General features: G+C 43.0%; 2 protein-coding genes across 3 annotated transcripts in view; both read left to right on the plus strand.

Annotated features, from left to right (window-relative positions):
* The first annotated feature begins 688 nt into the window (after nucleotides 1–688).
* Nucleotides 689–12,570, plus strand: LOC110517876 (lysophospholipid acyltransferase 5). Its single transcript, XM_021595725.2, has 13 exons — nucleotides 689–845; nucleotides 3,382–3,489; nucleotides 4,987–5,093; nucleotides 5,487–5,580; nucleotides 5,931–5,968; nucleotides 6,845–7,023; nucleotides 7,183–7,291; nucleotides 7,426–7,512; nucleotides 7,792–7,958; nucleotides 8,262–8,409; nucleotides 9,066–9,221; nucleotides 9,470–9,601; nucleotides 10,904–12,570. The coding sequence occupies exons 1-12, from the start codon at nucleotides 761–763 to the stop codon at nucleotides 9,587–9,589; spliced, it is 1,398 nt and encodes a 465-aa protein (XP_021451400.1). The 5' UTR covers nucleotides 689–760; the 3' UTR covers nucleotides 9,590–9,601; nucleotides 10,904–12,570.
* Nucleotides 12,571–13,342: 772 nt separating this feature from the next.
* The window catches only part of LOC110517885 (calsyntenin-3), a 39,659-nt gene continuing 27,207 nt past the window's right edge, over nucleotides 13,343–25,794 (plus strand). For both annotated transcript variants that reach the window (XM_021595732.2, XM_021595745.2), the window contains exons 1-6: nucleotides 13,343–13,689; nucleotides 14,796–14,862; nucleotides 19,304–19,426; nucleotides 21,762–21,972; nucleotides 22,229–22,437; nucleotides 23,776–23,925. In XM_021595732.2, the coding sequence (XP_021451407.1) occupies nucleotides 14,796–14,862; nucleotides 19,304–19,426; nucleotides 21,762–21,972; nucleotides 22,229–22,437; nucleotides 23,776–23,925 (760 nt within the window). In that variant the 5' untranslated portion in view covers nucleotides 13,343–13,689. The remainder of the gene's footprint in view (nucleotides 13,690–14,795; nucleotides 14,863–19,303; nucleotides 19,427–21,761; nucleotides 21,973–22,228; nucleotides 22,438–23,775; nucleotides 23,926–25,794) is intronic.

The raw sequence follows: 25,794 nt of genomic DNA on the forward strand, positions 1-25,794 counted from the left end.
GGAGGGGTCAGGGGACACTGTGGCCCCATCCGAGGACACCCCTGGACAGGGCCAAACAGGAAGGATAGAACCCTACCCACTTTGCCAAAGCACAGCCCCCACACCACTAGAGGGATATCTTACCATACATTGCAACATCTATGAATGTAAGTGTCCAGCCCAATCCCTCAGTTTAGGCCTATATAGAAAATCGAGTGGCTGAATAACGTTTTTGTTGTTTTTCGAATTAAAGAGTGGGCCTTTAACCATTGGGGGAACACGAAACTGGTGGTGCATGCACTTGCCTGGGCAAACATGTAATTCCTCCCTCACGCCACACGAGGGGGATTTTGCACCACTGTAGAGCAGCACTGACAACAGAATGCAATATGAAATTAGGCAGTGGATGGAGGCAAATATTTTCTACTGTATTGATGGTGTGTATATACAACCTAATGTATTTTTGCCCACAAAAAAAAGTTTGATGATTTTCTTAACAATTCAAGATCAAAATGCACTATATCACAACAGCAGTAGGCTGCATATTATTGTACTTGAGTGAGAGAGGTTGGAGTAGATCGAACAGATGTTGCGAAATTTGGGGGCAAAAGAGATTGAAGGTCGATGTGGTGACAAAGGGGAAGAATGAACATTAAAGAAAGAGGAGGGGAAAGGGGTGGGGGGAGCGCTGAATCGACAAGGGCAGATAAAGGAGAGAGTGGAACGCTCACGAAGGTACACATCTACGGAATCACCAGAGCCACTTCCGCCCACACGAAAGATGGCGGCTCCCTTGATGGAGAAATTGTCGGAATCTTTAGGTTCCCCAGAACCTGCGGTTCGACTGATTCTGTCCGTTTTAGTCGGTGAGTTCAATTTCGTCATCTCTGACAGCTTTCAGTAGACGCTCTGACATAACCATGTGTCAATGTAATATTGAGTTACACCTTTAAAACAGTGTAACTACACACACACTCCGCTAAAACTGGTAACGTTAATGATGTCTCTTGCTCAGCTGCAGTGACTAGCCAGTCTAACGTTGGGCTAGCTAGCGAGTAGACCCGCTGGCAAGGCGAAAGATTACAGTAGCCAAATGCACTTAGCTAGCCTTGTGTTTGACAAGCTGACATGACAGACGGGCTGCAAGGTTGAGCGTGCACAAGACTTCGCACAATGCATTCTTCTCTGCTGACTGTCAGAAAACACATTTATTTAATGTTTTTAGCTAACGTTAGCTAGCTAGCGATTATAGCAGACGAGGTTACTACAAGCGGTTGTGGCATACAGTACGGACGGGTTTACTTTACAATGGTCGGTTTATCCCAGGTAGCCGGGTGTCTTGTCATCTCTGAACTTTGCTCTGACACATGAGCATGTTTTTCTACTGAAGTCACATATGCTGGGATTGACAAACAAATAGTGCAGTATAACAGTTACGTTCATTGCCTTAATGCAATTGCAGTTGCTTTTCAGCTTCTGGGACCCTGATATGATTTATTCTTGCTGTAGCCTATAATTGTAGATATCGTACCTTTGGCCCATATTGACAATCTTGTAAATGTTTAGAATTTATATGAACTACAATACTGCCTTTACCAGTCATCATTGTGATTGTGACACATTGACGGTATCAGATTGCAAGTCCTCCCCACCTCTATACTTTATGGAATCACATTTAAATGTACTTACAAGCTTTTAATTCTGGTGCCAATGTCTACCCTTGTAGACATTGCACTAACCTTAACGATATGCACCAAAAGCTCATATGACAGCAAAACTACAGGCTCTTAATTAATAAACTGCTGCCATTCACAACCAAATAGCATGTGATTTCTGTGTAATGGTCAGATAATAATGACCTTCCAGTGGAGTGACTTTTCATATTTAAACATGATAAGTCACTCTGCTTTTAGGCATAAACATTTTGAGCTGAATCTCTCACTTAAGTTGTCCATGAAACTAAAACGTCAACGATTGGTCAGTGTTTCCAGAATCTTGTACATTTATTTTTTTTTAGCAGTAAAATGACTGTGGGAAGGTCAGTTCTGGTGACTTTTTAAAAGGACATTCCACTACCATATAAATGGAATAAAACGATGCTAACACCATCTAAAATATAATTTGCCCCTCCAGCCCAAAACATAATGGTCCATATCATCATGATCTGGCAGGTGCGCTATTTAGCTAAAAGCGTTAGGCTATCACCTGGCTATAGCCCAACTGATGCAGTATGTTGGCTAATAAATGGGCTGAAGAATGGGATTGCCCATCTGCATTTACCCCATTAGGTTAAGAATTAGCTACATCGCAAACTCTAAACATGATCTTGTTGCTAGTTAACATCATATTGATGACTTGAATGTCCCAAAAATACAGTATGTTACTGTAAATTCCAAACACAACTTTTGTTTAGTGGTATTACAGTAAACTTTACAGCAAAGTATTGTTAAACCAGCTTATTTAGAATTGACAGTAACTTACAGGTAAGTTACCGTGAAAGTTACAGGACATTTAATTTTAAAGTGTAGGCCTACCTGTTACACCTGACCCATGTTACATTTGGCCCTTATCTCCTCTATGCCCTTATCTCCTCTCGTGAACAGTGAGGGTTAAACGCACCTAAGCCATTCTGCCCACTCCACTTTGAAAATGGTACAGTTAACAAATGTGTAGGATTTGAGAAATAATAAATACAGTAGTAATGGAAAGCTGGGATCCCCTTTTTTTAACAGTTGCCATCAACCCCTTTCAAATGTGTCGTTGTGACGGTGCAATGCATTGTATGCCCGGCCATGTTTTCTTTTATCCCAGTGGTACATACAATTTGAAAGTGTCTCGAGATAAATATTATTTTCTCGCGTGGAATGTGAGAATCCAATTGAAAAGGTCAACTATTCTACTATGTTTGTTTTTTTTTCTGATTTTGGTGTTCGTTAGGCTGCTCATGTTGTTGGCTGAGGAAAAGTCAGTGTGGTCTGCAGCATCTTCAAAGTGTGTCACGGCAGAAGTATTTTTTTGACATGTTCCACATTTTTTGGGGGGGTCCGTGGGCAACAATTTCATAGTAGTTGCGCAGGCTGTGCAAGCAGTCAGAAAAGTGGGTGCACAGAGTCTCCTATGTGTTGACTACATTGGGCGGGAGACACGGGGTACAAAACCATTTTTCCGATTTGATTTTCATTAAATCTTGTTGTAGGCAAAAATCATATAACCTAAGGTACAGAACCTCAGCCCCGGCGGGCCCCAGACCAATTGCATAAACGTCTGTTTTTTATCTTGGGGTTACAGCACTGAACTACAAAGTCTTCATTTTGCTGTCAGCACTAAGGGCTCTTGTCTAGAATGATTAACTCGTGTTGATTGCACATGTTAACAGTCTCCTCCTTTCTGTCGTTCCTACAGGGTACCCCTGTGCCCTGCTGTACCGCCGCTTCTTCTTCCACCAGCCACCCACTGTCATTCACCTATACCACGCCATCTCCGGACTGTCTCTGGCGGCTTTCAACTTTGGTGAGATGCGAGGGGACGGAGGGAGGCAAATAGAGAAGGAGGGAGGAAGAGAGAAAGGAGGTGGGGAAGTGGTGTGGGGGAGGGAGAGAGGAAATGAAGGAGGAACTTGGTAGGTATTTCGGCTCATGCCTATACATTTGTAATACGTTAAAAGGATTGAGAAGTTTGCTATGACCAGGAGCCTCTTTCTTAGCAGTGCTACATTAAGTAAATAGTGTCAATGGCTTATAACACTATTGGAACATCCCAACTTCAGGTGAATGAGAGGTGAGAGCAGGTGGGTTGTTGACCCTGTAGAAAAGTGGCTGGGGAATGAGTGGTGGGGGGGAATGGGTAATGATTTCCTTATGGCGGTCATGTTGGCAGGGAAACTGTTACAGAGTTGTGATGGGGATCTATTAACTCCAAAGGGAGGGGGGGTGGATTGTGGAGTGGAGGAGATTGAAAGTGTTTGGGTAAAGTGGCTCATTTCTGAAAACCGTGTTTGCCTCGCCATTACTTTGGTGCGGTGGGAGTCGGGTTGCAAAATTCTGGAAACTTTCAATAAATTCCCTGGTTTTCCAGAAATCCAGAAATGCCCTCTTTGTTTCAAATGAAATATTTTGGTGTTTGCAGCTTTTGATTATTGCTTCAGGGGCTTCTGTGCCGTACTAAGAAACCACCCTAGTGTTTAACGCTGCAAGGGATCGGCCTAGAACAGGACAGTATCTTAAGGGCGGGATCTGTCTAGCTCAGGGATGTCAAACTCGTTTCGACCTGCGGGCCTGATTCGGTCTTCACCGAGGTCCGGACGGCTGCACACAAAATTGGTTACGTTTCCTCACTGTCTAAATTACCAAAATACAGTCCTCTAGCCATCGTTTTTGGATTTTACGATGCTCCCCGACTTTCTAGCTTTCGTGTCACTGATTGATAGAAAGCTGGACAAAGTGAAGAGACTATAAACCTAGTTCCTTTATCATTTCTACCCAGTTTTGATTTGGTTGAGCTCATTCCCCACCCCAAAATTATTATTTTTTAAAAGTATTTTGCTCAAAACACCCGCGGGTGTATGTTAGACCTTGAGCTAGTCCAGGAGTGTCAATCATTCAATTTGTATGCTATAGCTAGCCTAAGCGGTAACCACCAAGTCCTGAGTAATTGTGAAGATGTAAAGATAGTTTGACAGACTGAGGGAGTCTAGAGAGGGATGGATGGATGGTTTGAGGTTTACATGATAGTACGAGATTAATAACGCAACCTTTCTCCCCCTTGTTCTCTGCTGCACTTGGATTTTACAGCAGGTCTGTTGCACTTTCACTGTCTTTGTGGAATCTATCTTTTTTTTAATTTTTATCCTCTTCACTTGATAACCTGTGTTGACCTGCTCATCTTCAATTTGCAAGAATTGCACTATTTCTTCCTCTGTTTCTTCTCTCTGCGCTTACATCCATCTCTCTGGCCCCTTTCCCTTCCTCCCTCTGTCCCTCTATCATTCCATCTTTCTGTCTCTTTCAGGAACCCAGCTCTATCACTCTGCATTATGCGTCCTTGTCCAGTTCCTGATGATGAGGCTTATGGGAAGGACGATAACAACCGTCCTGGCCAGCTTTATGTTTCAAATGGTGAGATTTCTCCCTCAATCTTTCTCGCTCCTTTTTTTTCTCCTTTTTTTTCTCCTTTTCTCTCAATCTCCTCCTGTGTTCTGTTGTGATGCGGGAGTCAGGTGATAGAGGAAGCATCTCTCGCTCGTTGCCGCTCCCTTGCTACTTGTGGTTGAAGAGCTGCACTGTCCGTGTGTTTGTGTAATTTCTGCTGTTCATGTTACGATGTCCTCTTCCTCTGTCCTTTTTTTTTCTCTTTCACTGGAGTACTGAAGCACCGTAGAATACTGCCACTGTATGACGTAATGCTCTCGCTCGCCCTCCCTCCTTTTTTTTTTAAAAGTGTGACTGTAATCATTGTTTTGTGTGTTGATCAAGCCGGTCTTCTTTCTTTATCCCCGTCTCTCTCTGTAGGCATACCTGCTGTCAGGCTACTACTACACCGCTACAGAAGAATATGATATCAAGTGGACCATGCCCCAATGTGTCCTTGCACTCAAACTTATCGGTATGTTCACCTCATCACAAACACCCTCTCTCCGCTGCGCTGTACAACCCCTCTTTGTTTCCCACTTATTTTGTGTAACACCCGTTGCTGCGTGATTATTTGTCCGATTTCCTTTTATTTTCTTAGCGGCGACTTGCGTTGTCGTAGTTGTTCATTGGCCTCTGCTATAACATGGATCGTATTTTGCATAGTGCAGTATACTAAAAAAACCTACTATGATCCATCATGGTTTTACATGGGTGCAGCTGAGGAACATCTACAGTCAAAGTATTCATTCCAATGTTCATGGCAATCCTAGGAGCGTTCATAACATGGTGACTGATGCCATTTTGCGTTCTCTTTGATTTCAGGTTTGTCGTTTGATTACTATGACGGTGGCCAGGAACCAGTGAGTTGATTGATCTCTCTATCGGCATTTGATTATTGGTCAATTCTGTGTGGAATTGTTTTTATCTCTGTTCTATTTTTTATTTATTTTGCTCTATCAGTGTACTTGTCTGTTTGTGCTTCAACCTCTTCCAAGTGTGTGTGTGTGTGACTGACAGTTTGGATGTTTGAGTGAGAGACTTTGTCCACACACCAGTCAGAGATGAGTTTTGGTAGCGTGTGTTTGCATTGAGGAAGTTATCCATGTACAAACAGGCAAGTGTCTAGTGGTCATCATTACAAATGTTACTCTGTACAGTTGCTTCTCACCTTTTCTGTGTGTAGTGGTGCTCCTAAATGGCACAACTTATAGGGCTCTGGACGAAAGTAGAGCGGCATGTAGGGAATAGGGTGCGATTTGGGACGCACGCGTAGTCTAGTTACTGTGCTGTGTATCTTGTTTTGTCTAGTCAAAAAGGCACCAAAAGGCAGGCACACGGGTTTGCACTTGGAAAACCAGCAGTTTTATGCCCCCTAGTTAAATGCCTGTTAAGTAGACCTATTTGGTTCAATTGAATTTGCGGTCAAACCATGGGCCGCTTTCAACAAGAACCCTGGGTAACTGGATATGCAGCGAGCTCAGCCAGTGACTGTGCACTGTTAAATGTCTCTCCTCTATTTCCTGTCCTTTCTTTCCCCTTTTCTCTTTCACTTTTCATTCTATCCTTTTCCCCTCTTTGCTTTCCTTTTCTCTGCTCTCCCTTTTCTCATTTACCCAACCTTTCCCCTTTTACTCTAAATCCTCCATCTCCTCTTAACCCTCCCCCTTCTTTCTCCCTGGCTCCAACCACTATTCTCCACCTCACTCTCCTTCCTCTCTCCCCCTCCACCCCACCAGTCCAAGTTGAATGAGGAGCAGAAGAGGTCAGCCCTAGCCAAAGTTCCCTCTCTGCTGGAGGTAATCGGCTTCTCCTACTTCTACGGAGGCTTTCTGGTGGGGCCCCAGTTCACACTACGCAGCTACCAGAGGCTCGTCAAAGGGGAGCTCACCGACTGCCCCGGACAGCCACCTAACAGGTAGAGGAGGGGAGGCCGGACTGGATGGAGGGATGGGGCCCGACTGGGAGGTGGGATGGGGCCCGACTGGGAGATGGGATGGGCGGTGCAGGGATGGAGGCAGAGAGAGGAAGGAGATGGATACATTGGTTTACTTAACAATCTTTTTCTTTCTCTCAGTGTTATACCTGCTATGAAGCGATTCTCCCTTGGCCTCCTCTGCCTGGTGATCTACGCAATATTCAGTCCCCACTACCCAGATAGCTATTACCTAACAGACGAGTATGACGTAAGAAAGCCTTGCTTTTGCACCAGCATTCCTGACACTTAACATCACTGATTGAAGCCAAAGCCACATTTCCTTACGTTGTTCTGTTTGACAAATGTAACCGTCCAAAGTCAAAAGCGAACGTGTCTCTTCAGGCCCAGCCGTTCTGGTACCGCTGTGTCTTCATCCTCCTTTGGGCCAAAGTCATCCTGTACAAATATGTCAGCTGCTGGGTCATAGCGGTGAGTAGTAGCACAATGTAGCAGCACTTGGTATGCAGAAAAACATCTCATTTCCAGGCTGCTCCCGCTTCAAAATAACAACACCTTTTACAGACACACCTGTCTCCACATACCTGTCATTCACACACAGATTAGTTTCACTGGGACACACCTACGTCAGATCAGGGGAGAAGAAACTGGTCTGGGAGCCCAGTATATCACCGATACCATATATTTAGGTTTATCAGGAAGAAGTTATTCAAGTGTTTGTAAAAGGAATGTCTGTGATTTGTGACTCAGGAGGGCGTCTGTATACTCTCTGGGCTTGGCTATAATGGCCTGGGTCAGAATGGCGAGTACCAATGGGACGCCTGCGCAAATATGAAGGTGTGGACATTTGAGACCACACCCCTTTTCACGGGCACCATCGCCTCCTTCAACATTAACACCAACGCCTGGGTGGCCAGGTTAGTGCCTGACTAAAACTCGTAACTATTTATGGCCAAGTAAGTGCTTTCTGGGATCCTTGGAGCATCCCCACCCTTACCTTAACCATTTTAAATTCCACCTTAATTGGGTAAGGATGTCCCAGGGATCTTGGATAGCAGGGACCTTAGTCTGAATTTAAAACTGTATGGCTAGGTTAGTGTCTGATAAAGTGCTAAAGGTCTCTTGCAAAATAGATTTAAGCTGTATAAATACAGGTTTAATTGATACAAATATATACTGGTATATCTAACAATATTTTGTGGTTTGTAACACTCCTACAGGCATGTGTTTAAGCGGTTGAAGTTCCTAGGCAATAAGCTCCTGTCTCAGGTGACCGCGCTTGCGTTCCTGGCCATCTGGCATGGCACGCACTCCGGATACCTCCTATGTTTCTCCATGGAGTTTATCATCGTAAATGTGGAGAGACAGGTACGAGTAAATAATGGAATTTAATAGAATTTTAATGAAGCACTACTTGAATACTGAACTTCCTGCTTTTACTTTCTGCTTTACTCCTATGGGTACACTCAATATGGCTGCTTGTCCACCAATCACAAGCACAGTGGCTTGATTGGGAATGGCTGTTCTAGTAATTATATTTCTATGGAAACAAGCACCAGAGAGCGAATCCTGAGGAGACAGGAAAATGCCGCCTCGCTTATTTTTGGATGCTTTCAAAGTTGTACACGACAATGTCTTGACCACGGTGGGAATGTACTGTATGTATTTTTTTTAAGCTGGTAAGGTTAAGAAACCTATTTTGCGAGGGCGACCTGACCCTCAGTAGTCAAAACATAGTTGCGTCAAACATTGGGAGCATATAAACAGTGTGCAATGGCTTCATCGCTCTGTGTGATGTTTTCCATTCTCTGGAGCTGTGCATTTTAAACCTCGTCAAGAGGAGACAACCTGTCAGTGCTAATTTATCCTCAAGCGGGTCAACAACTTAGGGTTCAAGATCTCCATTTTAAGCTATTGGAGGATTCTCAAACTCTCTGCCCTGTATGCGTTACTGCATTACTGTGTGTGCGCCCGTGTCCATAACTATACCTTTAATACTGTACGCGTATCCCTGTTTGTTTCAGGCCCAAGCGCTGGTGAGGGACAGTCCCCTGCTGACCCGCCTGGCCAACAGTTCCCTCTACCCCCTCATCTACCTGGTCCAGCAGTTCATCCACTGGCTCTTCATGGGCTATCCTTTGGTGCCCTTCTGCCTCTTCACCTACGACAAGTGGCTCAGGGTAATAAACGGCTTAGAAAGCCTTCGGAATGTTGTCATAAGCATATTGCAACACATTTTTACTTGAAGTAGCTAAAGGTAGCTGGCAGTTTGTAATACCACAAACATGTTAGAACTCAGATCATGGATTATTGTGTGATGAGTGAGTGCAGTTTTCTGGCATGCGTTTAAGCTTTTGACTTGGGTTGGGGAAACGGCTGTCTGGATGAGGATTTAATGTGCTCGGTTTGTCATCTTTCTGTTTTGCAGGTGTATTCGTCCATTTATTTCTGCGGCCACATATTCTTCTTCACGTTGTATCTAGGCATCCCGTATCTCCGCAAGGTGCTGGTACCTAGAAAAGAACGGAGCGAGAAAAAGGAGGACTAGGAACTACGTTAGGTAAATGCAAGCTTCTGTATGGTTCTCCCAGACTTTTCTGTGTTTACAGTAAGGCTGTGGCGATCATGGAATTTTGGATAATGATTTAAAGGGATAGTTCACCCATCTTAAAAAATGGTATATTGGCTTCCTTACCCTGTAAGCTGTCTATGGACAAGGTATGACAGAAATCCATGCTTTGGATTTGTTTACCTGGCTGCTGTTTCAAATGCTAACGTTTTAGCATTTGTGGCACAAATGCAAGTCAATGGTAGCTGTATTAGCATTTTTTTGGCACTAAATGCCCACATTTACATATCAAAAACTGTAAGTTACTTGTAGATGAAAAGGGTTTGAAACAGTGGCAGGGGTAAACAAAACGTAAGCATTGATTGCTGACATACCTTGTCCATAGACTGCTTACAGGGTACGGAAACCAATGTGTAATTTTTGTCATTTGGGTGAACTATCCCTAAAAACAAAATTGGCCCGTTTTACTGAGAGACAAAAACCGAGCTTGTAATGTATCATAATGCGTCTTTGAAAATGATCTACGACATACCTAATGTATACAACACAGCTTTGGTGAACACCTACGTCTCAGAAATGTATGATTTATGACCACTTGGAACTTTAGGAAATGAAGCTTCCCCTCCCAACAGTGCTGTACTGCCCGTAAAATGATTGCTGCCCTCGTTGAGACATTACCAACTTTACCCTTGTCATGTAAAAATGAAAAAATGCTATTGGGTAAACTATATCTACTTGAAAATGAAGTTGAAAGACCTAAAAGCAATGTATTAAAACAATTATTATTCATAATTGGCGGTTATACCATTACTGTCCTAGTTTAGACTTAATTCCCTGTAAACACATTCTCTATGTTTCAGTTATTCATTAGTCTCCATATTGGCAAAAGATAGTTTCCAGATAATTAATTCAACTTAAAGGCACAGTTTACCCCCAAAATGACTTTTGACAGATGTTTTCATACTTCCATAAATGGTATGAATTCAAAATATGCAGATCTAAAATGAATGGGAAAGATTCCGATCCAAAACAAAATGCTGCCAATTTTTCCCCCTTTTTGTTTGAGATTTAGGCTTCTACATTTCTCCTAATGCATGTAGAGGGATCTTCACAACATATTTATGAATAGACAGAAACAGAAATGTCACTGTCTCTTATGTTACTTGTGGATATATGATAATAATATTTATGACGATGGATTGGATTTATATAGTGCTTTTCCATCACATGTTCTAAACTTTTTGTAAGGGGGGAAAAAAATCACCTCAACTAATCACTCTCTCTTTCTCTCAGGTCTCTGGCTGAATCTCCACCCAGGATGTGACTGAAGGGAACTGTGACTTTTAACTAGGAGCGGATCAGAAAATATTTTAAAGCCTTTAATATTTGTGTACACATTTTTCTTTCTATTTATTTTAGTGTTTTGGACGGGACGCACGTTTTTTTTGGGACCAGGGAGATAAAGGTACAGGAAATAACCATTGTGAGCCAATCAGGGGTGTTTTCTTGGTTTTTAGAACTTGAGAGACTGAAGTCTTATATACACAGTATATTGCACTCGCCACTCACGGGCTCTGGATCCGTAGGCAGCTCTGTTTTACGATCTCTCTTCCTGTTTCAACCCTTCCCTCAAGTCCATATACACGGTGTATACAAAACATCCTAATATTGAGTTGCACCCCCCCCATTCTTTATACACATAGATACTGTTGAGTGTGAAAAACCCAGCAGCGTTTCAGTTCTTGACAAAAGCCAGTGCGCCTGGCACCTACTACCATACCCCGTTCAAAGGCACTTAAATATTTTGTTTATATTCACCGTCTGAATTGACACACACACAATCCATGGCTTAAAAATCCTTATTTGTCCTATCTCCTCCCCTTCATCTACACTAATTGAAGTGGATTTAACAATTGACATAAATAAGGGATCTTAGCTTTTGCATGATTCACCTTGTGAGTCTGTCATGGAAAGAGCAGGTGTTCTTAATGTTTTCTCTACTCCGTGTGTATATAGCCATGTCTGTGCAGGCTCTATGGTTCAGGCACAACAAATGTTTTTGGCACTTTCAGATTTAATGTAAACATTCATTTTGTTGAGAGAACAAAAAACCAAGGATTGCTGCTCTGATGGGAATTATATATTTTGGGGGAGGAGTGTTTTCATTGGCCAACACTCACTCACAAGAAGCACTGTACACACTAACACGTGACTCAAAAATGGCCTTGTATTATCAACTGTTTTTACATTTATTCTGGTTTCAATTCAGATTTTGTTTCCGTTATTTTTGTGACGAGACTGGATTTTATAGCTATTTTAGGAGGGTTTTACGATCAACCGTTTTGTAGCTTTGGATAAGATTCCATGAAGGGATTTCAATGCTCTCCTCTTCCCCCATCTCCCTCTCCTCATGACCCTTTTCATCCTCCTCTTTGTCTGCCGTCGTCCTCTCACTCCATTGCCACCCCACACCCTTCCGACTGTCTCTGAACAAACTGGAAAACAAATTCCCAACTTAAACAACAGGTAACCAAAACCACCACTTTTACATTGAGTGACATCACCATACCAATGTCAGCAGCATCACAAGTGGTCTCCAGTGAGATCTAGCACCTTCCTCGATCTTTCTTAGGACTTGGTAAAACTTTGCCCTAACCACTGACGCAAGGTCAGATCTAGAATGTTTGACTTGTCAGATACTCTGTTCCTACATCTACCACTATCCTTTTCCAATGCAGAGACACATTGGGAGAGCAGTGACTCACTGTAGCAACAACCCACATTTTAATAATATTTATACTTGTGGTAATAATTAATTGATGTGAATTAATTGTTATTTCAGAGACTACTTTTTTGCCTTATTGCTACCAAATGTACAAAGGAAAAGAGAAATGGGGAAAAAATAATTTTAAATACATTTTTTGTAATGTTCATTAAAATGCTGGATTTTAAAAACCAAAGAGGTGTGTGTGTGTGTCAGTGGTGTAAAGTACTTCAGTAAAAATACTTTAAAGTACTACTTAAGTAGTTATCTGTACTTTGCTTTACAATTTATGTTTGACAACTTTTACTTAATTACACCTAAAGAAAATAATGTATTTTTTACTCCATATGTTTTCTCTGACAACCAAAAGTACTCGTTACATGTTGAGTGCTTAGGACCGGAAAACGGTCCAATTTACACACTTATCAAGAGAACACACATGGTCATCTCTGATCTGGCAGACTCACTAAACACATGCATTGTTTGTGAATGATGTCTTAGTGTGTATCCCTGGCTATCTGTACATTTTAAAAACAAGAAAATAGTGGCATCTGGTTTGCTTTATATTAGGGAATTTTAAGTTATACTTTTGATACTTATTTTAGCAATTCCATTTACTTTTATACTTGAATAAAAGTATTTGGTTCAAAATATACTTAAGTATTTTACTGGGTGACTGGAGTAATTTCTATTAAGGTCTCTATACTTTTACTCAAGTATGACAATTGAGTACTTTTCCTCCACTGGTGTGTGTCTGGCAGAAGGGGTGATATGACGTAATTTTGCAGTCAGGGCGGGGAAAGGTAGTGGCTGTTAAGAGAGCGTCCGCCCCCCCCCCCCCCCCCCCCCCCAACCACCTGTCAGTCACTACATGTAGACACAAAAATATTATTATGTTGCGCTGAAATGAGTAATATCATGCGTTGTCCTCAACACCCTCATAGTGGATTCAAGTAAACAGAGAGAACAGTGCAATTTGGCAGGGAGCTAGAATTGGAGCTGAGAGGAGAGAGGACGCAGTGTGGGCGGGTTAAGAAACACGGAGAGGGAGGGGACGTCAGCGTTATATTCCCATCGTTTTTACCCCTTCATACGACGTCTGCCGAAAACAAGGACATCGGTATTGAGATTCTATCCGTTCGTATCACTGTCTTGCGTCAAACTGAGGCGTACACATTTGAGCATCTTCAAGAGATCTGTGTATGAAATCCCGATACCTGCGCTTTAGTTTTTTTTGCGTCGGAGGATAGCTGAGCTGCAAAAGCGCGGATGCTACGAGGGTAGCGTTGGGTACCAAAACACCTCACTCACCACGGTAATGTGAAATTGACAGCGGCTTTCTCATGTTTTTGATTGTAACCCGTATCTATGTCGTCGACAATATTTTTTAAGGGTCCAAAATATAGATCTGCTGGCGTATGGTGCCAATTGATGCCCCTATCAATCAATATGGGGTATAACATCGATTAGTTATTGTCGCATAAACGCATGTCTGCATCACCTCTGTGTAGCCTTGAACAACCTGTGCTAACTAATTTTGAGAAGAATATATATTGTACGCTCCTCTACACAGTCTCGTTCAAGTTTTTAGTTTTGATTTAATATATAGGCCTAGGCCTTGATAGGCTTCGATTTTACGCATGGCAGTGAATGGTAGAATGTGGGTATCGTGATGCCAATAACGGCTCAATACCCCATGGAATCATTTTGGATACCGTGTCAACCAACTGGCACGGACACCAAAGCCTAAACACACCCACCCAGGCAATGAGTAGGTGTGTGCATAGGCAGCATATTGGCCTGTATATAGGCTATAACATCATTTACCATCTCAAAATGAACAACAGCATAACTGGGCTATACGTTGCAGCTTTTTATTATGCATACCAGTTTGTTTTGATTCCGTCTAATGCTCCATTTTATTGTACCAGTTTAATGTGCCAATTCACTACCATGACCTGGGCCCATGTGTTGTCTTTTTACTGGGCTTTTGTTATTCTGCGTTATTCGTCGGTATTCTGTATGAGGTGAAAGTATAGCGCCGGAAGATTCCGTTGGATGTAGGCTTAATGTATTAGGATTTTTACTTATGTGTATTTGTCTGTCCTGGCATGTCTAGTCTATGTTCTCTACACCTCAGCCCATCTTCCAGTGCTGATCGGTTTAATGTGTCTAACTCATTCTGCGGCGGGCGGACTGTCTCCTCCCTACTACTTAATTGATGAATTAAGGCCGCTGATTAGTTAGGACCTCACCACACCTGGTTGTATAGGTCTTAATTGGACCCAAATTGAAAGGAGAAATCAAAAACCAGCCCACTCGGCCCTAAGTGGAATGAGTTTGACACCCCTGGTTTAATGCATGTACTGTATTCCTCCTCCCTGTCCTCCTCTCCCTTCTACCTTTCCCTTCCTCCCTCAGATGGACAGAATGAGTTGTCTCTCCTTCCTCCTCCTTTGCTTGACTTCGGTTGCCAATGGCAACAAAGGTCAGTTTCCTTTCCTTTTGACTGTTAATTGTGAGAACTGCTGAAATAATGTTTTTGTTCTATTGCCATGGGAGCACAGATCCCTGTAGTCATGCTCTTGGCCAGGGCCCTTTTGTTGCTGTCCCCTAAACTAGAGGGAATTCAATCATATATCCACTCACTGTGCTCAACGTCATAATATATCACATTATATGTCTCTAATGTGTGATTACACACACATCACCATTATAGAGTGTTGTCCTGCATGTAGCCTGTGTTTAACGCACCATATTTTGCTCAATGTGGTGATGTTGCTGTATGTGATTCTGTGTGTAATTGATAGCATGACATTCCAAGGAGGATCAATCTTCTTCTCTTGAGATAGATCACCGTGGATAGCCATGACTCTTGATTTACCAACATTGTTCCAATGATTATCACGCTGGAGACTTGAAATTAGACTGGGGGCGAAGGACGTCAGAGAGGGCGAGGGAGGAGAGGAGAAAGGGAGTGACGCTAAAAGACAGGGAGAGCGAAGTGGAAAGGAGAGAAGGGGAGCAGCAGTGAGGGGGGGGGGGGGGCAAAAGGAGTCTGTCCAAGGAAAGAGATACGGAGACGCAGCATGTGTGACAGACAAACAGTCAGATAGTTAGGAAGGGCGGGTGGGTGGGGAGAGGAAGAGAGAGAGAGAGAGATGGTGCGTTAAATCAAGTTACGGAGAGAGAGAAAAAAGTGAGCGAGATAAGAGCGTGTGAGAGAAGGGCAGAGAACGAGGGGATGTGTCAAAGAGAGAGAAAGTGAGAGAAATGGAGTGAGAGGGATGGAAAGAGAGCTCTCAATCTGTAATCCCGGGTGTAATCCACTGCCCTGATGTTCAGATTAATGCTGTATTGCAGAGAGATGGAGAGAGAGAGAGGGAATGGGAAAGAGAGACAGGCGGGGGGAGAGGGTTAGAGATAAATGACAAAAAGAGGGACAGAGCAGAAGCTTGAGGACAGGCAGTGTTCGTATCAGATTAACCATTGAGGATGGTGAATACTAGCCTGGGCGTGAATACTAGCCTGGGCATGACTCACCAGCCTGGTCACACAACCAAAGGGGTGTACTACAAAGCAAGATCAAGGCAGCTAACTTGCCTGAATACCCTTAAAAAACATTTTTAGTATTTAGAAAGATATGTTTGTTATGGGCATGGTCTAATTGACTCAACAACCAAACATACATCCCACTTGGGAAAAAACTAGATGAATCAGTTTTGTTTCCACGTCATTTCAACAACAAAAATCAATGTGATGACGTTAAATCAATGTGATGACGTTAAATCAATGTGATGACGTTAAATCAATGTGATGACGTTAAATCAATGTGGAGAACTGGATTAGGAAAAATGTCATCAAAGTTAGGGAATTAGGTATGTTTGGTTTATTTCACGTTGGTTGACAACTCAACCAAATGTACATCAAAACTAGACGTTGAGCTGATGTTTGTGCCCAGTGGGATATCTACAGTGCATTAGGAGAGTAATCAGACCCCTTGACTTTTTCCACATTTTGTTACAGCCTTGTTTAAAAATTGATTTAAAAAAAGGTTTCACATCAATCTACTCACGATACCCCATAATGACAAAGCGAAAACAGTTTTTTTAAAAACATTTTGTGCAAATTTGTTACAAATAAAAAAAACAGGTACCTTATTTACATTTATCCATTATTTTACCAGGTAAGTTGACTAAGAACACATTCTCATTTGCAGCAACAACCTGGGGAATAGTTACAGGGGAGAGGAATGAGCCAATTGTAAACTGGGGTTTTATTAGGTGCCCATGATGGTTTGAGGGCCAGATTGGGAATTTAGCCAGGACACCAGGGTTAACACCCGTACTCTTACAATAAGTGCCCTGGGAGCTTTAATGACCTCAGAGAGTCAGGACACCTGTTTAACGTCCCATCCAAAAGACAGCACCCTACACAGGGCAGTTTCCCCAATCACTGCCCTCAGGTATTGGGATATTATTTTAGACCAGAGGAAAGAGTGCCTCCTACTGGCCCTCAAACACCACTTCCAGCAGCATCTGGTCTCCCATCCAGTTACTGACCAGCACCAACCCTGCTTAGCTTCAGAAGCAAGCCAGCAGTGGTATGCAGGGTGGTATGCTGCTGGCATAAATATTCAGACTCTTTGCTATGAGACTCGAGACTCGAAATTGAGCTCCCTTGAGATGTTTCTACAACTTGATTGAAGTCCACCAGTGGTAAATTAAATTGATTGGAAATTATTTGGAAAGACACACACCTGTCTATATAAGGTCACACAGTTGACAGTGCATGTCAGAGCAAAAAACAAGCCATGAGGTCAAAGGAATTGTCCGTAGAGCTCCGGGACAGGATTTTGTTGAGGCACAGATCTGCGGAAGGGTACCAAAACATTTCTGCAGCATTGAAGGTCCCCAAGAACACAGTGGCCTCCATCATGCTTAAATGGAAGAAGTTTAGAACCACCAAGACTCATCCTAAAGCTGTCCGCCCGGGCCAAATTGAGCAATGGGGGAGAAGGGCGTCGGTCACGGAGGTGACCAAGAACCCGATGGTCCGCTCTGACAGAGCTCCAGAGTTCCTCTGTGGAGACGGGAGAACATTCCAGAAGGTCAACCATCTATGCACTCCACCAATCAGGCCTTTCTGGTAAAGTGGCCAGACGGAAGCCACTCCGTCTGGCATTCAGGCACACAACAGCCCGCTTGGCACCTAGAGGACTCTAAGACCATGAGAAATAAGATTCTCTGGTCTGATGAAACCAAGATTGAACTCTTTGGCCTGAATGCCAAGCGTCACGTCTGGAGGAAACCTGGCACCACCCCTACGGTGAAGCATGGTGGTGGCAGCATCATGCTGTGGGGATGTTTTTCAGTGGCAGCGACTGGAGGACTAATCAGGATCAAGGGAAAGATGAACGGAGCAAAGTACAGAGAGATCCTTGATGAAAACCTGCTCCAGAGCGCTCAGAACCTCAGACTGGGAGCGAAGGTTCACCTTCCAACAGGACAACGACCCTAAGCACACAGCCAAGTCGACGCAGGAGGGGCTTCGGGACAAGTCTCTGAATGTCCTTGAGTGGCCCAGCCAGAGCCCAGACTTGAACCCGATCAATTATCTCTGGAGAGACCTGAAAATAGCTGTGCAGTGACGCTACCCTTCCAACCTGACAGAGCTTGAGAGGATCTGCAGAGAAGAATGGGAGAAACTCTCCAAATACATGTGTGCCAAGCTTGTAGCGTCATAACCAAGAAAACTCAAGGCTGTAATCACTGCCAACAAAGTTGCTTCAACAATGTAAAGGGTCTGATTACTTTAAAAACGTTCATACATTTGCAGAAAAAAAATCAAAACCTGTTTTTGCTTTGTGACAATGAGGTATTGTGTAGATCAATCGAGGAGGGGGGGGGGGGGGGGGGTGATTAAATCCATTTTAGAATAAGTCTAATGTAACAACATGTGGAAAAAGTCAAGGGGTCTGAATACTCTCCCGAATTCACTGTATTAGCTTTCTTAATGAACCAGAAAATCAAATGTTATTTCTGTTTGTTTGTTAAAGTTAGCTGGCTAACTCATTGCTCCTGCTTTGCAGTACACCCATCTGGCTAGGAGAGAACGCCACTCGTCTTTGAGATGACTAGTACTGGAGGACAATTACTTTCCACTCTGTAGTACTCTCATCTCACATTGATTCAGGACAGATTGGCATTTTTAATTGTTATAATTAGCCAGAGTGTTTTGGTTGTTGAAACGGCGGAGTGGTTGCTACACAACATGTCCTGTGGCTCTGTCATCGCTGTCTGAGTTGAACGTCATCATCTCAGGGTCTAGTGAGGGAGGCATGTCTAAAATAAAAGCCCTCAGGCTTTTGTTTTGGTCTTTGATTGTTTGAGTGTAAAATCGTCACCGTTCCAGCTCGTTAGCTCTGCCTTTGATTGATATGGGTGAACATTCTGGAGAGAAATGAATAATTAATTGGCAATTAGAGGGTGTATTCACAGCAAACTTTCCCTGTTTAATTTGGACGTCCACGTTTGCCAGTGAGTGAAGTGGTCAGGCAGCCTGTGGGCCTGACTGCTTGGGCTGTTCTGATTGATATGTACAATTTACCTCTCCCTGTGTGATAAGGTGAAATCGGCATAGATGTAATGATGTTGCCAACTGACGCAAGGTGTGGAGTGACACTTGTGTGTTAGGGGGTGGGGGTTGAGTGTGTGTGCATTTCTGTGTGTCTGTGTGTGTCTTCATTTGTCTGTATATATATCTGCAGTCACACACACACACACACACACACACACACACACACACACACACACACACACACACACGTCCTGTCATGTAATGGGGTGTTACATGTAGCCATGTTTTTTTCCCCTTCTAATTGCTCCATTTAACCCAAGCCTCCTTTTGTCTCCTGTGTTGCCGTTCAGCCAATAAGCACAAGCCATGGATCGAGACGGAGTACCAGGGTATTGTCATGGAGAACGACAATACCGTTCTTCTCAACCCACCACTGTTCGCCCTGGATAAAGACGCTCCACTGCACTACGCAGGTGCAGTACAGTGTCGTGACGTTGTATTAGTTAATGTGACGACTGTTGCTCATCGAATGGTTACAAGTTTCTAATTACGTGATTAACTGAATCAAGCAATTATTAACTCATTAACCTGGGGCACCATGGGAAAACTAGTTTTATTGAGTTTCTATTTCCCAAATTAACTCAAAGAATATCAGAATATCGATTTTACAACAGCTGCTAATTAACCAGTCTAGTCGTATAGCCCTTGAATCTGCACGGACCCGGGTCCCACTAATGAATTCGTACCACACCAATCTTAATTTTTATTTACTAAAAAGCTAAAATGATGCTAAAAGATACACATAGACAAAACACATTATAGGCTATTGATTAAAACTTGTGCGCGTGTTACCTACAACGGGAATTTCAAAAGAGCGAGAAAACAAAGTACACGAGAAATATACATTTGGGTGAATTTGTCAGCTATTCTATTCTAACCCTAGCCCTGCCTCAAGCTGTCGCTCTTATGGGTCAGAATATAATGATGTAATTACGTGGGGGGTGATCTCCGGGGATTCTCTGCGTGGACCGTTCTGCTGTTCGATGACGCACTTCTCCTGCGCACCTCATTGCTCGTCCTCCCGGTGTCCGTGTCCCTTTTGGCTTAGGAGTCTGTTCCCCCCTTTTCTCTGGAAGGGGTCTTCTGAGGATAGACAGCTCTGTAGCTCAGAGCTCACAGCATAGGAATGAAACCCTTTAGATACCACGATTCGATGGGAGATGGAGGCTAGGTGGTTTGACTTGAATTCACCCGCTTAGACACAGCTACTCATCCGTAGCTTGGGTAGAAAATGATTTCTTTGTCCTCAAACTTGGGTTGGTTGACTTTTTCAGACCCTGCTGCAGCTGGGGTCACGTAGTCCTGTTGTAAATTCTATACTCACAGGTTTTATACCCTTGGGTCAGAAGTGGGCGTAGCCTCCTTTAGGGCAATTCTCTGGGCGTACCAAGTTAATGAGGCAAGGGATAGATTTTTCTCAAATCCCATTTTAGACAACTAACATTTCATCTTCCCCAAAACATTCTCTTTGATTTTGATATTTTCCATACAACGTACAATGTATAAACATCAAACATATACTAGGAAAACCCTTCACATTACAATGTTTTCGTAATAACGTCATCTATTATCCTTTAATAACAGAACAAAAATGACATACATTTTCATAGTCCATCTATCGTCATGACCACCATTGTGGCTGACAGAAACCATTGTTCCAAAGTCCCTTTATTTTATGTTTAATGTTCTGAGGCTGGTTCTCCATAGTAAATTGACAAAGGAATTTGTCTGTGGCCTTAGATTTACCAGGGGCGTGGGGGCCATAAAACCCCCCCACGTCTTCAAACCCCTTGATCTCTCCTCCTCTGTTGGGGTTGAGAGATAATCTGTAGGGTTGTGGTCTCCTGTAACCTGACCTGATCAAGACAGTCATGACAACAGGCATGGTTAGAATGATGGGGGGCCACTTGGCAGTCCTCCTATAGCAAATCAGGACTCTCCCACATAATAAGCATGATAAAATATTAGCATTGAAAGTATGGTAGAATTTTTTTTACGGTAGAAATATTACCGGGTGTTAACTAATTAAACCGAGTATAAACATAAAACATATTGCCATTTGGAACATATTTGCTATTGGTTACAATGGCCACGGTTAGCATATTGAAAACCGAGTCTCACAATACCCCTACAGTGAGTAAGCATTTTGTAGAGGGGAAATTGTTAGAAATTGCAAATGTTATGCCGTCCTAAAATCAGAGTGGACGTTGTAAAATGGTAATTACACAATAATAACCTATGAAGCGCCATCATTTGTCGCCAGAAAGTTCACATTGTTACCACACAATTTGGTAAATACCAGTGGAACAAGTACCGTATAATAAAGCACTACCGAAAGGATTTTGCTGTGCACTCCCAGAAGCATTACAAATATTAACATGGAAAATAATCATATCTGTCCTGTCCTCTATTTTTGGGGCTGCCCCAATAGTTGGTGTATAATTCTATTCCTGGGTACTGCGCTGGTCCTCCACAGCCAAGTGAAATTCAATTATTTGTATTCATTGGGAACATTATATGCCCTGTGCTCACAGAAATCATTATGGTACACGTTTCCCAACTGGGACAATACAATTATTGATTGGATCATGTAACATCACATGGGGTTCATTGAAATAGATCACTGAATTTCATGTTGTTCATTTTAGCCATTGAAGACTCTATTTGAGTAAATCCGTCAATGTAAATCATCAAAATGTCACAAAGTTAAATTGGTACCCCCCCCCCCCCCCCCCCTCTCTCCTCCAGGTGAGATCTGTGGCTTCCGGGTGCACAATGGGCCCTCGGGATCCAGTTCGGTCCAGTTTGAGGCGGTGGTTCTGGACCGCTCGACAGGGGAGGGCCTGGTCCGCTCTAAAGAGCCATTGGACTGTGAGAGCCAGCGGGAGCACAGCTTCACCATCCAGGCCTATGACTGTGGAGAGGGCCCCGATGGAGCCAACAGCAAGAAGTCCCACAAGTGAGATACACTACATTACATTACCCTAAAGGTCAAATAGGTTTCATGGATTGGATTGTTGTCAGAGGTTATACTGGTTATTGTAGTTTGGAGAATGATTAACCCTTGGGTATTTGCCACTGCTATGCTTGATCCATACCTGACTATATTACCATGCAGTTATGTATGTATTGACCTCTCTTCATTCATCTTTATCACGGTCTTTACTTTTCTCCTATTTCTCTTTCTTTTCTTTCTTTCTCTCTCTTTCTTTCAGGGCCACGGTGCATGTACGTGTGAACGACGTAAACGAGTTCTCCCCAGTGTTCGTGGAGCGTCGCTACGAGGCCTCAGTCCCAGAAGGCCGTCTGTTCGACCACATCGTGCGCGTTGAGGCCCTCGACGCAGACTGCTCCCCGCAGTACAGCCAGATCTGCTTCTACGACATCATCACCCCCAACGTTCCCTTTGTCATCGATAACGATGGTGAGAACTACAGCTACCACAATAGAGCTGGGCTTTACAGCAGATTTCCACAAATAAACAAGGATCTGGCTAGTCTTTACCAGAGCCGTTTAGAATATGTTTATCTAAATATATGGCTCTGGTCTTGACATTTTGTTTATTTGATTCATATACTATAAAATTGAATGTAGTGTGTGAGTTGACATCTTGTCACCAATGAAAACAACAGTTAGCATGTTGATGACTACCAATCTGTACGGAGTTCATTTCCCTGTTCTATTTTGATTGTCTCCAGTTGGTCTTGTTGCTATGTACGTTGCTAGAGAATGACCGGTCCCTTAAGTAGTCACTCACTCACTCCTCCACCATTTCCAAGTATCTTGCTCACCCATTTTGCAGTTTTTATGCTATAGCATTCCTTTTGTACCACAATGAGCAGATTTGCAGCCTGTTTTTGCTGTATGAAACACAGTTTGACTCCCGCCTTCACGAGTAGATAGTCCTAGCTTTCAGAAAAACATACGTGTGCGTAGGTAGTAGTTGTGTAAGCAAAGCTTATGCATCAACATTGCTAGGGCAGGTTTCTTTGAACAGAGCCCAGAGGACAATAGGTTCAGGGGGGTTAGGCCTTAGTCTAGTGTTTCCGTTGATCTTGTAGACATGTTTCCTCTGAGGAGAAGGCTTTGATTTCAGTCTGCAAGACTGCCATTGACGGGCTAATGGTGGGAGATCGATAGCGTGCATTTTGTAATATGACAACAGAAAAGGGGAAGGCAGATGTTCTCAGGAGTCAGGTTTTTACCATGACTTTGCACGATTGGCAGTGACTGGGGAGGAGGTTGCAGGGGATCAGAAGTTCCTTTAATATATGGGTCAGGCTGCTGGGCCCAGATGAAGCACAGAGACTTTTTTTTTGTTTCTGCCCGGGCGGTTTAAATGCCCTATTATTGTCATTCTCTCTCTCTCTCTCTCTCCCACTCTACCTCTAAATTTCTCTTTCATCCCTCCCTTTCGCAGTCTTTCTTTCTCCCCCGTCTCACATTGTCTTCGGCCTGTCGTGCAAGTTCCGTCAACCATATCTTTGTTACATTCTCTCTTTGTCTCTAGATATGAGGAGACTTTATTCATTATTTTAGTTCTCTCTTCTCTCTCCCTCCCTTGTCGTTGCCTTTTCCGTTTGAATATACTGCACTGAACAACTTTGGAGTGTCTACTGTGTGTGCGCGTAGGTGTGGTGAGAGTGTGTGTATAGGAGTGCATACTTTTCATGCTGTGCTTTTGAGTGAGGGAATGACTGTTTTTGTATTGTACTGTACATAACTCTCTCTCCCTCTCCGTCCCTCTTTTCCCATCTCCTAGGTAACATTAAGAACACAGAGCCATTGGATTCGAAGCGCCAGCGTGTCCACACCTTCTGGGTGACCGCGTTCGACTGTGGCAAGAACCGAGCTCAGGCCGACGCCCAGGTCGTCGTCACGGTCAAACCGTCCTGCAAACCCGGCTGGATCGGTAATCAATAACACTAAACCCATCACCCCCCTCATTATTCATGACTAATTAATCTGCCTCCTCAGTGGTGGTGTGGAATGGACCTATTCCCTATATAGTGCACTACTTTTGAACAAAGCCCTAGGGTCCGTCGTCAAAAGAAGTGCACTACAGTATCTAGAGAATAGGGTGTAATTTGGGACACAGGCTGTATCTTTGTTGGAACTACATTAGTCTCTTAATGATACTGTAGCATATAGAATGGACGTTGTTGGGTTAAATTTTGCAGACTTCAATTGAGAAAATTGTGATAACCAACGATGACAATACTACTTGATAACTTAATTGGTGTGAGTGGTCGAGGGACACAACTTACCTTTGCCTTTAGAGCATAATTATCCTAACATGAATGACTCATCAACACAGATTTTTTTGTACAGTGCTTTCGGAAAATATTCAGACCTCATAACTTTTTCCACAGTTTGTTACTTTACACCCTTATTCTAATATATATATATTTTTATCCCTGAATATACACATAATACCCCATAATGACATAGCAAAAAACAGGTTTTTAGACATTTTTGGAAATGCATTAAAATAAAAAAACTAGCACATTTCCGTAAGTATTCACACTTTTTACTCTGTACTTTATTGAAGCAATTTTTGAAGCGATTACAGCCTTGAGTCTTCTTGGCAGTGGCGATTGCAGCATGTAAATCTTGGTGGGGCAAACTCCCCCAAAATGGTTTAAATGAAGGGGGCATTGAAAGTGCTTAGAATATTCATTGACATTTCTCCAAAACAGGCTGTAGGTTACATGTGCACCAACAAGTCAGAACAGTGGGCAAAATTATGAGGGGGAAAGGGACCAAATTATTAGGGTGAGGCACATGGCTACTAACAGCTTACTACACAACATACACTTATTATTACTTTCTTAGCTATAGTATACAGATCTACCTGGCATATTACATCATTTAAGAAGCAGCATACAATACATTTTTGGACTCACCTTGTTGTGCTGTGCTCACTTGAACAGGACATTTTGTCATCAAACTTTGTCATCAAAGTCTGGCATTCTCTGGATGTATGGTGCTTTCATGACCACTGAGAAAATCAAGGTTGAATCATGACGTCAGTGATTTTCAGGCCCAAGTTCTAGAAAGAGGCCCAAGTTCCCGACTTGCAAATTCTAAGTTGGTTGACCGTTCAAAACGTATTTTCCCAGTCGGAGCTTGTTTTTTTTCAGAGTTCCCAGTTGTCTTAAACTCACTGAAGTTTTCCAAGATCAGAGTTTCCAGTTGTTTTGAATGCAACAGAAGTCATGCTGGATTAACAGCATGGCCAATGTGTTCAACCTTTTCTGGCCCATAGCAGGCTATTGATTGCTTTGCAATGCTTGTGATTGATTCCTTCCAAACCACTCAATGTTGAATTTCCAATTTGTTGTGTAATGTTTAGATCCATCAATACATTTTATTTCTCTTCATATGACAAGGATTGAAAAGGATTGTCGACTTGATTCAGGATGATGACTGCTTGTCTAGCTTGCTAGCTAAGATTTTTAAAGTATGATGTTGACATCAGTCCAATCAAAGCTACGGTAGATATAACATGATTTGACGTCATTTTATCTGTAGCCAATGACCTTGTGCCTTCTTGGATGGGCATCTCTAAAGTAGATCTATAAGCACCACCCAAAGGGCTTGAATTTTCTAGCTCTCCCTGTAGATTTTGCGGTGACATAGTGTCCCCATGAGTGACAGAACACTGAGCCAATCACGGCGCAACTAGAGAACATTAACAACGCCTACGCTCTGTATTTTCCACTGGCTGACCCACCACCAGGGAAAGTACTAAGCTAGTCTGAAACACCTGCATTCTGGA

This window comes from Oncorhynchus mykiss, chromosome 3, assembly GCF_013265735.2.
Source record: "Oncorhynchus mykiss isolate Arlee chromosome 3, USDA_OmykA_1.1, whole genome shotgun sequence".
Taxonomy (NCBI): Eukaryota; Metazoa; Chordata; class Actinopteri; order Salmoniformes; family Salmonidae; genus Oncorhynchus; species Oncorhynchus mykiss.

Excerpts from the sequence above, each read along its gene's own strand:
- LOC110517876 (XM_021595725.2), top strand. The coding sequence starts at position 761 with ATGGCGGCTCCCTTGATGGAGAAATTGTCGGAATCTTTAGGTTCCCCA. Across the intron at positions 7,959-8,261 it reads ACCAACGCCTGGGTGGCCAG|GCATGTGTTTAAGCGGTTGA; the intron begins GTTAGTGCCTGA and ends ACACTCCTACAG. Across the intron at positions 9,222-9,469 it reads CCTACGACAAGTGGCTCAGG|GTGTATTCGTCCATTTATTT; the intron begins GTAATAAACGGC and ends TCTGTTTTGCAG.